Source organism: Myxocyprinus asiaticus, chromosome 25 (assembly GCF_019703515.2).
Source record: "Myxocyprinus asiaticus isolate MX2 ecotype Aquarium Trade chromosome 25, UBuf_Myxa_2, whole genome shotgun sequence".
In the NCBI taxonomy this organism is placed as follows: domain Eukaryota; kingdom Metazoa; phylum Chordata; class Actinopteri; order Cypriniformes; family Catostomidae; genus Myxocyprinus; species Myxocyprinus asiaticus.
The window spans coordinates 37,457,118-37,470,995 of NC_059368.1; the positions used below are offsets into that span (position 1 = coordinate 37,457,118).

General features: G+C 39.7%; 1 protein-coding gene across 2 annotated transcripts in view; it reads left to right on the forward strand.

The window, feature by feature from the left end:
• The first annotated feature begins 3,189 nt into the window (after positions 1-3,189).
• LOC127415769 (laminin subunit alpha-4-like) overlaps positions 3,190-13,878 on the forward strand; it is a 68,640-nt gene continuing 57,951 nt past the window's right edge. The window contains exon 1 of one of the 2 annotated variants that reach the window (XM_051654664.1): positions 3,190-3,496. In XM_051654664.1, coding sequence (XP_051510624.1) covers positions 3,401-3,496 — 96 coding nt within the window. In that variant the 5' untranslated portion in view covers positions 3,190-3,400. The remainder of the gene's footprint in view (positions 3,497-13,878) is intronic. The other variant, XM_051654663.1, reaches the window with a different exon arrangement.

Consider the following 13,878-nt stretch of genomic DNA (forward strand, 5'->3'; position numbering starts at 1 on the left):
AGATAAAATAGATTGTTGTCAAAAACAATATTATAAAGACCACATTCCAACATTAGTGTAACAATCAAACCATAACCTCCCACCAAACCAAACAAACAGAAAAAAGAAAAACGTGCGCATTAACCCCACGCACGACAGCGCCAACCGGCGTCCATCCCTCTAAACTCAAACAGTCCATGTACGCCTATGAGAGTCCCTGTGACAAACTTGCCGTCAGATTGCTCAAATCTGGTGTTTCAATACAGATTTTGTGAGACAGAATTACACAGTAAAAAACTGTCTATAAAACAAAATCCAGCCAATAAGTGGAATAAACACAAAAAACTTGTAGATTCATCCACATAACTGTTCCTCCACAGAACAAGCTGCAGCCGCTAGAGGAACCAGCAAAAAAAAAAAGAAAAAGAAAAAAAAAAGAAAGTACAGTTTCCTTGGACAGTCAAACGAATGTTCAGTAAACCGGCCCATTCAGCCAATAAATGAGTGCAACAAAAGACCCAATCACTCCAATGTCATGCAACAGATGTTCCACAAAACAAACTCCAGGCCACAGGAGGCATAAGCACCAAAAATGTGCATATTTATCCACAAGCTTTCCCAAAGAAATGATATTACACAAAACAAACTCCAGCCGCTAGGCGGAACCAGCGCAAAAATAAAAAAAGAAGGCGACCAGCTTCCTCGGGCAGTCGAGTGTATGTTCAGTGAGTTAGGCCCACTAAACAGCAACATGAAAATCACCAAATGACTTACTCACTCCAATGTTTTTATAAAGGACAGTGCTTGCTGTGGGCATGTAAATTCTCAACAGCCATCCTTAGTATCTATTCTCAGTTTGGCTGGAAACATCAGAACAAACGCGATCTTCCATTGATGTAAGAGATTCTTGCATTCCTTGAATCGATCACGTTTCTCTCTTGTCGAATTCACAAAGTCTGGGAACAAGAAAATGTTGTAGTTCTTCCAAGAAAGCTTTCCTTTGCTCCTCGCCTCGTGTTACACAAGATCTTTATTGGATGATCTCAGAAATTTGGCCAGAATTGATCGGGGCCTGTCTCCCTCAGTGGATCTCCGAGCCAGGACTCTGTGAGCTTGCTCGATTTCCAGCTTATGGCCTGTTATGTCAAGCAGACTCGGGAAGAGCTCATCTAGGAATTTCACCATATCTCTGCCTTCTTCATGCTCAGGAATTCCAATAATTCGGACGTTGTTTCGTCGATTACGATTCTCCAAATCCTCCAGTTTTTCCCAAATGCTCTTCAAGTCTGTCTTGGTCGCTAGCAGGTTAGCAGCTAATTCCCTCGCTGATGACTCCAGATAATCGATCCGTTTTTCAACGTCCGACAATCTTGTAACCAACCTAGAGAATTTAATCTCCATGGAAGTGATCAATTGACATATTACAGCCAAATCCTCCAAGTCTGCGACAGCTTTCCCCAGCATTGCAGACATGCTCGACAGTTGCCATTGAATTTCTCCCGCCGCACCATCCAAACTGAGTCCCTGGTCTGCGGCCCTGTCTGGGGTATCAGCTTGAGCACGTAAGGGTCTTTTAATGTCTCCAGAGCCCGAGGATCTTTAATTCTTTGACATATTGTCTTCATAAAACAGTTAAGAATCAGGGTGTATTGAATCTCACCGGTTTATGATATGAAAAGTATTAAAACTAGCAAAGTGTGCAGAGCTCGCCGCTCACACGACCAGCCTCGCATGGCGTCATGTGACTCTCTCAACAATGTAATTTTGACCAGGTGCAACATATAGAACACTACAGTGCCCGTCAAGTTTTTCAGCCGACTTGGCTGTATTTTTCTCATACATTTTTTTAAAATGGGATTTCATCAGATCCTTCATAAAAGAGTTGTGAGCCATGAACAAAACCAACCAGTTGTGAGGTAAATCACAACACTGACACAAATTTTGATTTGAAGCAAAAGTGTGTTCAGACAAAAAGACAAAGGTACAAGACTGTGTACTTAACATCTTTCATGAGGGAATGAACTACAATCCCATGAAGCACTTCGAATGACGTAATCAAATTAAAAACAAAGGATAAAAACTATTAAATTAAACTTTTTATTATAAGTATAGAAAAAAATACTTTTAATTTTATTGAAAACTGTTCAGATTATATACAAATAAATAAGTTGTTTACGAGTGTAGGGAGACCAGCCAAACACACACTGCATCAGATACCGAAAAACACACACACACACACACACACACACACACACACACACACACACTGAATTTTTATATGCTCATTATAGATATGTTTTTGTTTGCCTATCAAGCTCTTATCCTCATGGGCAAAACTGGCTAGTCCCCACGATGTATATGATATTTTGTCCCCACAATGTAAGCCAAACCCGAACCACATACACATTCAAATACTTAACTCCCATGACGCTCTTACAGAGGTGTCCACTGACTTCAGTCCTTTCAGAGTCTATAAATAGACTTTTCTTTCCATTACAGTCTATGTGGTAAACATACAGTAGAATTAATTAAAAGGAATATTTTAGGCAAAAAAAAAAATGGACAGCATCTGTGATATGTCTTTTTGGTTCTAGTGAGTGTAGTAACCAAACATGATGCACCATTTTCTATTCTGGATGGGAACACAGGGTAGACGCAAACTTCAGCAGAAATAAAAGAAAAATGGTTTGGAATTACATGAGGGTAAGTAAATAATAAGAACATTGATTTTTGGGAGAACTCTCTCTTTAAAAACTCATGGGAGAGTACAAACTCCTATTTAAGATTTTTCACTTCTAATTTGTGACTATACAACAAAGAGTAACCAACACATAAGACGGGAAGACTGACCCTGTTTTGTGTGTGTGTGTGTTGCAGGAGGACAGCAGAGATGGTGTTTCCACAGGGTTCATGATGTTAAGAGACAGCTACAGTGGGAGGATGGGCCACAGCCAAGGTCAAAGGATAGTGTAATGTGCAGAGGGCTGTCATTCAGATGATCTCTGCCAATCAGATTAAATTCATTTAGGGCCAAAACACCAAAGTTACACTAGAAAACAAAAGCCATCTTTATTATTCTTTCTCAGTTTGGATTCTTCACACTAACTTTGTCAGCCACATGTGATTTCCATTCAAGATCTTGTTAGGGAAGTGTTTGTGTGTGTGGCTATGTGAGGGAGAGGGGGCAGGGGTGTATGAGAGAGGAAGTCCAGAGAGATTGTTTTACAGGACTCTGGGCAGAGCTGGCGCAAGCGAGAGAACGGGAGAATAGACGAGCGCAGTGCAGCCTTAAGAGTCTGGAGTAAGAAGAAGAAAAAGTATCCAGAGAAGAAAGAGTCGCAAGAACAGAGGAAGAGCGCTGTAGCAGGGGAACATAATCATACACATTGCCAGGGCTCGCAAAGTCACTGCGGGTGGAATCATGGCCTCTTTGCTGCTTCGATCTGTCTGTTTTCTCGGTATCCTGTCTGCACTCATACTTGCAGCTTACTCGCAAGAGTTTAACACAGTTTACAGGGTAAGTCCTCTCTTTTTGGCTGAGAAAAGATAAAGATTTTCTCATTTGAATTAATGTCATATAACAAAAATCTCAGAATGGTCCAGAACTAAGGTTATATATGTATTTTTAAGTATAAAAGTGCATGCTGTGGGTCTAGTGCTGTTATTATATGCACATATGCTTTTTATTTCAGAGCAAGTTCTGGAATATTTGAATTGTACTGCACTCTTTTTAGCTCTGCGTTCACACCCTATTGCACTGTTTCCAAGTTCCAAGAGCGTGATCAAATTCTCCCAAAACCAATGTGTTTGAACTGTGCTATTCATCTGAGTTTTATAGCTCTATGCTGTTACTGTACATCAACAAGCACCTTATTTGTGTCCATTTTTATTTTTCCTACGGAATTTCAGGAGAAGCATCTGAGACAAATTGATCCTTGAATGAAAGATGAGTCAGAACTCTATTAAGTGTTCTGAACTGTGAGAGAGCAATCTTTGAGCAGTAATACTTTGGGTGTTGAATCTAATGTCATATTGACATTCAGGGTTGAGTGTTTAATATGCCATGAAAACAAGCTGCAAAAAGTTCTAAATTGAGAGAGGGGTTTATGCATATGTGTAAGTGTGTGTGCCGTGGTCTGGAAAATTGCTCCCCTCAGCAGCTGTTGATCGTCTAGATCCTGAGGTTCTGAGGGCAATGTCACTCCTCACAGGAACCTCAGCGGAGGTGAATGGAGGACATCTGGTATGGGGACGTACTGCTCCAGTGGGCAGCTATGCGAGTGGGACCACTTATATCTGTACCAATGCATTCACTGTGGATCAGAAGAGAAAAAAGCTCTGTTCTAAAACCCAGTGACCTGTCTAACTAGAGAGCATCTTCCAAATCAACATTTTAGTTAGGATGCTTAGAACCCCGCTAAAAATGGTTAAAACAGGCCTTGGCTGGTTAGCTGTTTTAATCCTGCCTAAGCTGGTTTAAACTGGTCTCCCAGCCTGGCTAAGCTTGTCTTCATCTGCTCTATCTGGTCTCCCAACCAGCCCAAGCTGGTTTTGCTGAGAGGTCAGCTGGTCTCCTATCCTGATCCACTGAAAAGTACCCAAAACGCTTCAAAAGCCAGAGCTTGGGCTGGTTTAAATGTAAAAAAAATATATATATTTTTAGTTTTTTCAGCATGGAAGATATTTGTCTATGTAAAGAGTAGACAGCAAGGGAGCCCACTAGGGTTTGGAACAGAGCTTTAATGTTTGAAACAAGATGATAGCTCTTAAAATTAACATAAAATATACCAGCACTGATATAACCCTCACAGTTTTGAAGTTACTTGACCTGATTTTAAGATCTTCAGTTCTAATTAAAGGAGTGTTAAGGCTTAGTTTAGTTTGATTATACTATAGATTGGCTCAAGAGGCTCTCATGTGAATGTAGTCAGATTGTCTGAAATTAAGTAATGATGTTAATCTCATGAGCTGGTCTGCACAGTTGAGTGTTTCTGAGTTGGTGTGTGACATGTTGAAATGAACACTTAGTGTGTTTTCATCCTCTCACTGTATCTCAAAAGGGAAATGTCAGTAACTCAACTGAATTGATTCACTGAAGTAATGTAAAAAGTGTAAGAAAGAGAGAAGGAAAGAGAGATAGATTGCAGACGAGGAGGAAACGGTTGTTGCCATTTGCGAGAATGTCTCTGACAGGCCTGAAATGTGTTTATATTGGCCAATGTGGTTCCAACTCAGGACTGATGACACTTTGGATCAAGTTCAGTTTTAATCATCATATATGCTTTGGTTACAAGCATTCCAAATTTGACTGTAATGCATGCAGAAGGCAATCGTGACTAACAGCTAGCTGTGTGCTTTTGTAGTCAGGCTTTTGACTATCGGCATGAAGTCATGGTCAACTTTGCAGCATATTCTGGCCAAGAACGGCCACTTAGACAGGAAGTGTTCATCTGACTGACATGCCAAGCAACCAAACCCAGTCATTAGTTCTTCCTCAGAAGTGCACATTATATCTACCAGGTACCTTATACCACAACTTTATTTCCAGGCGGACTCATATAAACATGTGAACTTTAATTCCTAAAAGTTGTGTAAAGCCAGCCATTCAGATTGGGGCTTGTGGTTTTGGCAAGTGCTTGCCATTTCTGTGTGCAATATGCATCACAGTCTGTGGACGTGCAATCTGAGACTGAGACTATGCATTTTTTAGCTTGGCTACATGATAACCAACATAAATTGGCATGTCTGGGAAACAAAAAAAAGAAAACCTTACATTTTACAGTAGATCTAGAACTTTCTACTGAACAGTTAAAAGTATGAAGTTATTTGTACGCTACAAAATGAAATGCACATTCAGTGCCACATTCTATACACAATATATCCTGATTCATGAGTTTATGATAAAACATTTTAACAATCAATTCTTTGTTTCAAGTTCTTCTTCAAACGAGTTCACAGAACTATAAAATGAACAGAGTCTTAAACATTGCTATCATACAAGAATGCAAACATACTTTCAGTTTCTGGATAATCATTCCTGCTTGAAAATAATCCATTAGGGCTGATACTGTATTTGTGTGTAAATGAGTGATTCCTGATTACATTGTTTCCACCCTGTTTGATTTATTTGTAATTGTTCAGCAGGTAAAGCCATCCTTTGAATGAAACCTTGGACTCAAAGAGCCAACTCTGGTTATATAAAACTGATTCAGAATTAAATTTCCTGTCTTATTATAACTGTAATCAGCTCCTCTTATATTCTGAGGAGAGAAAAAAAAAACAGTTCAGTTGGAGCAGAGATTGCTCAGATATTTACTCTCTATCAAATTATAGTGGGTTCTACACTGTTGAGACAGTGAGAGTGTGTGGTGTGTGAAGGTCGGCTTTGTTCTGCCTGCAGAGGGAGAGGATTGAATTAAATACTTCTCACTACACTACATTGATGTCGTGCCACTCAATAGTCCGGCAGAGAGTTCAGAGGGTATGAAAGAAATTCTGCATATCGAAATATGCGGCTCGTTATCAGGGGCTACAGCGTAAAATTAAAGTGACTGCACTATACCTTCAAATATACCTGCATTGATACAACCCCCCAAAGTAGGTGTATACCTGTGACCATGTTTAACTGATTGATCCTAAATAAATCTTTGACATATACTTTTTTTTTGTTTGTTTGTTTTGTCCAGGTACTCAAAAATCAATGTCCTAACAACTTAAACACCGTGAATAAGGACTCTCAAATTTCATATGCAAACATACACTCAAGGCAGAGGTTTGGATTCTCACGCTGTTCAGCAATGACTCAAACACGGAATCTGCTCCAGCTTCCCACGATCCTTTGCTCTGAGAGTGCCCTGTGTGTATGTTCTCAGGACAGCTGTTTAGCAGTCTGGTAAATCTAATCATTACCCTAGGGGACCGCTAAAATACTGTAGCGCTTACATTAACTTATGCCTTCATTTTCCAGGAGGCATCCTCAGAAACATTTGAGCTTATTGACTCATTTTAAACATCTTTTAATCTCTGAAGCAGCCCGTCCTATGTTCACGAAACAGTTCAGAAACAGAGTGCTCATTTACGCGAGTTGTAGTGCATTCTACGCAGTTCAGAAGCAATACCGTGAGAGTGTGTGAAGGTCGGCTTTGTTCAGTCGGAGATGACTGAATTAAATAGTTCTCACTACACTATATTGCTGTCATGCCACTCAATAGTACAGCAGAGAGTTCTGAGGGCATGTTTATCGGGGGCAGAGAGTTCTGAGGGCATGTTTATCGGGGGCTGCATTATACAATTAAAACGTTTTACTATATACACCTTTATACAGCTGATAAAACACTCACAGATTCTTGAAACATGGAGACAAAAAATAGTCAGCAACTTAGCTTATTCAGTGCATAGGTTGTGTAAATTAGGTATACACATCTATGTAATTTTGTTTGTGATCCATGTGTTTATTGGCAGGATCTAAAGGTGATAAGAAGCTCTGGCTTAGACCCTCACTGTTTTGTTAGCAACATGATGATTCACATTAACCCACAACCAGAAGAAAGAGGAAAATATGGCATTGAACAGAATGAGTTTGTCAATCCTGTTTGAATCTCTTAAGAGGAACACCAAACCTGATGAGACTTTTCCTTCTTGCATTGCATTCACACACACAAATGTAACCCCCATAGTGACGTCATCCAGTGTCGACCATTTTTCATCTGATGTCGTTTGCACTCGCAATTCAATAGCAACAAAAAAATCAATGGCTGCAACTGAAGAAAAAAAAAAGAGCAGCCTGACTTGCTGCCTAATCAGTTAATGGATTAACCAACTGCGTTTTTTAATGAATGGAACTCTTAAGAAAAATAGTCTAAGAACAGTTTGAAAAGCAAATTATGTTCATCCCACTTCCGTATACAACCTCCGAAGGCAGTATTTTATAGTTTTCAGATGCAGCCAACAACACCAGCAGAGGACACCAGGATTGTAGCTACAATTTGGTTAGGGCTGTTTTACACAAATAGTGTCTTCAGGTTACAGTCTTTACACTGTGTGCGTGAGCCGTGCATACAGAGTGTGGTGCTGTTTCCCGAAGCTGCAGTGAGAGGAGAGATGAGGTGCCTATTTTAACCACACAGCACACACTGAGCTCAATGGAAAACATGTTGAAAATGTACTATAAACCTATTTATCAACACAATCTTTTACAATAAAAGCTTTTATGACCCAAAATAAAATACTGTAAAACTACTCACCCATTGACTGAATAAAAGACATCTTGATGCAAGTTAACTAAGCAGTAAAAGGCATGCCACACTTTCCTCATGTAAACTAGATTTCATGACGGTTTAGTTTATAATAGAGTAAAACTTCTCGGTTACTGTTGTAACCTCCGTTCCCTGATGGAGGGAACGAGATGTTGTGTCGTTGTAGTGACACTAGGGGTCGCCCTTGGGAGCCCCAAACACAAAATTTGCATTCCACTCCCCCATACATACGGGTATAAAAGGAGCTGGCTCGCAACCACTCATTCAGGTTTTGTGCTGAGGAGCTGAGACAAGGTCCCGGCCATTTCAGCGGATAGTACCGCATTGTGGCAAGAGGGACACAATGTCTCATTCTCTCCATCAGGGAACGGAGGTTACAACAGTAACCAAGACGTTCCCCTTCTGTCACTCACTCAACGTTGTGTCAATGTAGTGACACTAGGGGTCCCTATAGACAAACGGCACAACAGCTGGACCATGTTACGTGAACTGCCGATGCAGGTGCAAGAAAGCTGCTGCGTGCATAATAGCAGGTGCATCAGTCCGCACATAACGTCCCCCAACGCCCCACAATACGTCATGTAGTTCCCCACATCCCAGAGGGGGGGGGAAGCGACGTAACTAGCATGGGAGTCGCGGCATTTTCTCTCTATGTTTCTCGCCACAGAGTATTAGATTCGGCTGGGGCCATCTAACGCTATTATACGCATCGGGGAAGGTGTTCTTTCCCTTTCCTATTCTTTCAGGGAGAAAGACCCCGTGGAGACCACATCCTTCCCGAAGGGGAGGTAACATGTGTCAATATGTCACGTGGGCTCAGCAGCCACACATGGAAGAGGCGCAGTGGTAGGTCCTGCCTTGAAGGGGAGGAGCTCTACAACACAGCGATTGGTGGCAGAGAGGGCTCTGCCCAAGGGAGACGCGGGTCTGCCGACAGGGAGACCGTACCACGGAAAATACATCACAGGTGGTTACCGGAGTAACCGGCACCTGTGGAGCACCTATCCCAGTACAGGGCATATTAGCAGACGTACTGGTTCTGGCTGCGAATTCCTCTGCCGAATTCGCAAGCCACAGGGCTAGGGAGGAAGGACATCCAGGGTTCACAGTTTCGTGAACTCGCATGGGAGAAGAAGCGTAAGTCTTTGCCTCACAGAGGGGAAAGGCACTATACGCAAGCGACACACCAGCTGTTCCGTATTACCAAACTTACCTGTTCATACCTTACAAAACACGGGAAGAAAACGGCTCAACCCGGAGATTGTAAAATCTCGCAAAGGTATTGGGTGTTGCCCAGCCCGCTGCTCTGCAGATGTTTGCTAGAGGGCACGGCCTGGGCTTGGTATGCCAGAGTGATGGCATCCACGATCCAGTGGGCAAGCCTCTGTTTGGAGACAGCATTTCCTTTCCACTGTCCGCTGAAGCAGACAAAGAGCTGCTCAGAGTGTCTAAAGCTCTGCGTGTGATCCAAGTAGATGCTCAAAGCACGCACTGGACACAGCAACGACAGGGCTGTAGAAGTACCTGTTGTTGTATTAGAGCCTGTGCTCGTAGAAGGAACTGAGAAGTGATCAGAAGAAGAGCATTTGCGCCTCACGGCAAATGGGGTTACATGGCTGCGTGCATGAACAATCCAATGCCTTTATGGTCAAACTGGTCATCAGATGTGGTATTAATGTTGAGTGATTGCAAACAGGCGGAATAAAATAAATCAGGTTTGTGTCAAAATATCTGATCTGAGCATTAGACCTGGCAATGGCTGTATATTATGTCTTTAACATAAATCAAACAATAGTGAAAGGAAAAAAACCCTCACTGCTATACTGAAAAGCACTCAATGTCCTTAATTTATTTATTTTATTTTTTGTTTGTTGTTTACTTATATTGTATATATTTACTCATATAAAAAACATGAAGCAACGTTTACTTACAGAAATAGTTCACCCAAAAATATAATTCTCTCATCATTTACTCACCCTAATGCCATCTCAAACTTGTATGACTTTCTACTGGAGGAGTCATATTTTTGGAGTTACCCAAAACCAATTGGATTTCTTCAGAAGACATCGATTAAACCATCGTATGAGTCATATGGAATACCGTTAAGCTGCCCTTATGTCCTTTTTGGTCCCCACTGACTTGCATTTTGTGGAAATACTTAAATCATATCTCCAATTGGTATTGAGAATTGTGAAATTATACTGGTATTGTTGTCAACTACTGAAATTACCCTAGTAGCTATGAACATAGTCTCATGACAGCTCTTGTAATAATTTGTACAAGATAGTGAAATCATAAAAAATATTGTTAGACTTGGCTTATACGAAAAGGTATGACATTAATTCTCATAGAGAATTAAACAGAAGAGAACAGAATTTCAAATCAGTTCAATACAGCATCAACATTTACATAGCCTCCTATCCAATACTTTAAGAAATGTCAGTGATGGACAGACAGATAGATAGATAGATTGATAGATGGATGCAGTGCGACACTGATTTCAGAATGGTTAAAGACTCTCTTCTGTTATAACTGAATCGAAAGTACCATGCTAAAGTACTTCCATGTGCTGTCTTTTGATGCCGTGAGACTGTTATTCTGGTTTAGATTGCTCCCATATGACGGCCTGGCATGACCATCAGGCTCTGCGGTAGAGTGTGGTTTTAGTATTGCCTTCAGTTAATCACTAAACCCTCTCGTGACTAAAACAGTCAGGAGGGACCGACTGCCAAGTTTGTTCCTCCTCAGGCAGTTAATTAGTTATAGTTTTTTGTTTTGTTTCTATAGTTTGTTTGTGAGGATATTCTATTAGTTAGAGACAAAAACAAACTCTTTTCACCCAAATGCACGATTCACCAAAGAGAAAAAGTTTGCTTGTTCAGGTTGCTGACTTGTAGTGTGACAACCAAATTCTTCCTGGGGGGTTAATGTTTGCTGTCTTTTGCATTAAAAGTTTAAAAATTAAGTTCAATTACACTGAAAACCCTAATAAATTGACTTTACTCAATTGACTGAGTAATCTAGTTTGCTCAATTGAATTGAGTAATGGCATCTCCAAAAATTTTGTAATTAAGTTCACTTAGCTTGGTGTTCATATAGAATGAATTATTTAACTAGGTAACTAGATGCAAGTCGACATAACTCATATTTACTATTAAAATATTTTATTGTAAAGTATTGTTTTTCTACTTAATTTTAGTTGAACTGACTCCAATTTAGAGCAGATAATAACCAAGGCTGTCAATGGATCAACACTTTTAATCAAATAATAACAGGACATGTCAACTAATTAATCGAATTAATCGCATACATCATTATTTGCTGAGAAAGGCCCCCAAATAAAGATAATTCATATGAAAAATTCATAATTAAAATATCTATAAATTTAATATGTATGGGCCTATAATAAAAATATATTAAAGATTGAAATTTAGTTTGAAATAAACTGCATTATTGTGGCAGATAAAGCATTGATGAGACAATTAAAAAAGTGACTTAAGAACTCAATATATTGTTTTATTCTCATATCATTGAACAAACCTACAGTTGATAGCAAATTTGTCAATGTGTCCAGTTCTCACAGTATGCATTCTTGTGTTCTCTCTGTGCTATTTTTAATTGTCGCTCTGTGTAAATGTGTGTGTTTCCTCTGGCGTGGGAAAAAAGTGCTGAACACCAGAGGTGTATAGTAACGAAGTACAAATATTTCACAACTGTACTTAAGTACAGTTTTTTTTCATATTTGTACTTTACTTGAGTATAAATATTTCTTTGGATTTTTACTTTCACTTCACTACATTTTGAAGAAAAAATTGATACTTTTACTCCGATAAATTTCTCCAAACCCTTTCGTTACTTTTGCGGCATGATAACGGCAAAAAAAAAAAAAAAAAAAACCACACAAAAAAACAGCTGTATGCAGATTGCCCATAGTGATGTGTGATTCGTTGAGTTGAATCTTTTAAATTTGATTCCATTGAACTGAACAAAAAGATTCAAAAGTTGTCTAAATGATTCGTTTTGTGAATCATGAATCTGAATCATAATCACAAGCGAAGCGCACGCCAGATTGTGTGTTCTGTCGTCTCCACTGGTAAAGAGAAGAAACTGCTCTTGTGCTCTTTAAATAATTTTTTTGACTAATTAATTTGATAAGTTTAGCATTAAAGGTGCAATATATAATATATTTACTGTACTAAAGCATAAAATTTTCATAATATGTTATAAGAGATTTAGGAAGCATGCTAAGTTGAAATACTGGCTTCTCCGAAACAATGCTACAGCCAGTATATTCTACATTAAAATGTCTGTTCCGGGCCGGAATTTCTGTTTGTGTTTTGGCCTGTGTGATCCCGCCCATTGCCCATTTCCCAATAGTATTTCGACATCCCGGGTTGCCATATTTAAAACAAGTTAGCGGGCAAACCCAGCACGCTGTAGCCATGGAAGCCAGCAATACACCTAGCTAACATTGACAGAGTTATAAAAAAAATCCACATGAGCTGGTTTATAATTTGCAAACAATAAAAACATTGCAAACATATACATTAGCTGATCAACTTACAGTGTAAGGCTCGTCGCTTGCCATTGTCAGTTTGCTCGTTCCTGTGGCGTGTCCTCAACCTGGCAACCCGTGTGTGCTTAGAGTCTAGAGAGGAGGAGGCGGGGGAGACAACTCTCTCCAAAATTTTGAATTTGGACTGCAGTACCCATTTTAAACGCTTGATGTCAATGTTACATTTGCTCCTTTAAACATTATGAAAGCTGTAAAATAATATGCGTTTACATTTTACATTTAAACAAGGTATGATGTGTATGAATAATTACCAGTGCTCATGAAAATGTCCAACAATATTTATTTTTATATTTTATGAAGATGGATGAATGGCCTTTGCCTAAGCAAAACTAGTTTTCTGGTGGATTCTAAAGTGTTATATTTGCTTTGGGGCACATTTATGCTACAGTATTTGCTTACTAGAGTTTTCTGGATGGTTGCTAGGGCATGCTATGTAGTTGTCAAAGTGATCTGCTGTGTGTTTTAGTGCATTGCTACAGTATGTGGTTGCCAGGTTGTTACTGTGCTGTTTCTAAGTTGTTTTCTGTGTTCTTAGCACATTGCTCTACAGTTGCCAGGGTATTCTAGGTGTTTGTCAGGTTGTTGCTATGTTGTTGTTAAGTTGTTTTAACTCTGTGTTTAGCACATTACTATGCAGTTGCCAGGGTATTCTAGGTGGTTGTCAGGTTGTTGCTATGCTGTTGTTAAGTTGTTTTAACTGTGTTTCAGAACATTGCTATGCAGTTGCAAGGGTGTTCTGGGTGGTTGCTTATTGGCCCAAATGAAAAGAGCCCACCCCCAAAAGTCTCTGTTCTAGTCACTAATATGGCTACACTCATCCCATAAATATGATCATTCTGATGTGACTTGAATGCGCCATTAAAGGGATTGTTTGTTTAAAAATGAAAATGATCTCATAATTTTCTCACCCTCATTTGATGGTTTTTTGCAGAACACAAATATAAAAAGTTTTTCAGAAGAATATCACTGTTATGTAGGTCAATTCAGTGTAAGTAAATGGTGGCCAGACCTTTGAAGCTCCAAAAAGCACTTAAATGCAGTAAAATAGTAATCTATAAGACTCCAGTG